General features: G+C 60.2%; 1 protein-coding gene across 1 annotated transcript; it reads left to right on the top strand.

The window, feature by feature from the left end:
- Positions 1-44: 44 nt before the first annotated feature.
- Positions 45-478, top strand: LOC102500526 (sodium channel subunit beta-3-like; the record flags this gene model as incomplete). Its single annotated transcript, XM_014592580.2, has 1 exon — positions 45-478. A coding segment is annotated over one exon (306 nt), but the record flags the coding sequence as incomplete, so codon positions are not given.
- Positions 479-520: the final 42 nt, after the last annotated feature.

Here is a 520-nt window from a genome sequence, read left to right as displayed (position 1 = left end):
TGTCCAATCCCTCTCCCTCCTGGCTGACCCTTCCGCTCCTCTGCCTTCAGATCTACGAGTACCGGAATGGTCACCAGGAGGTGGAGAGCCCCTTCCAGGGCCGCCTGCAGTGGAACGGGAGCAAGGACCTGCAGGACGTGTCCATCACTGTGCTCAACGTCACGCTCAACGACTCTGGCCTCTACACCTGCAACGTGTCCCGCGAGTTTGAGTTCGAGGCACATCGGCCCTTTGTGAAGACCACGCGGCTGATCCCCCTCCGAGTCACCGAGGAGGGTGAGGCCGAGGCAGAGTCTAGGGTGCCCTGCTGTGCAGGGCAGGGGTGGGTCAGCAGGTGTCCACCTAAGTGAGACCCTTGGAGAGCGCAAAAATGCATGTATTTGGAGTGGTTGGCGTCTAAAAATATCTCCACTGGCCCATCGTCCTTTAGCCACCAGCTTCCTGCAAACTGCTTGACAGAAAGGCCCTGGGGCCGTGTTAGAATGGCCCCCTCCGGCCCTCAGCTCCCTTCCTTGACGGG

This window comes from Tupaia chinensis, unplaced genomic scaffold (genome assembly GCF_000334495.1).
Source record: "Tupaia chinensis unplaced genomic scaffold, TupChi_1.0 Scaffold126119_1, whole genome shotgun sequence".
Taxonomy (NCBI): domain Eukaryota; kingdom Metazoa; phylum Chordata; class Mammalia; order Scandentia; family Tupaiidae; genus Tupaia; species Tupaia belangeri.
Note: the sequence above shows the minus strand (reverse complement) of the source record. Positions and strands in the feature narration are given on the sequence as shown.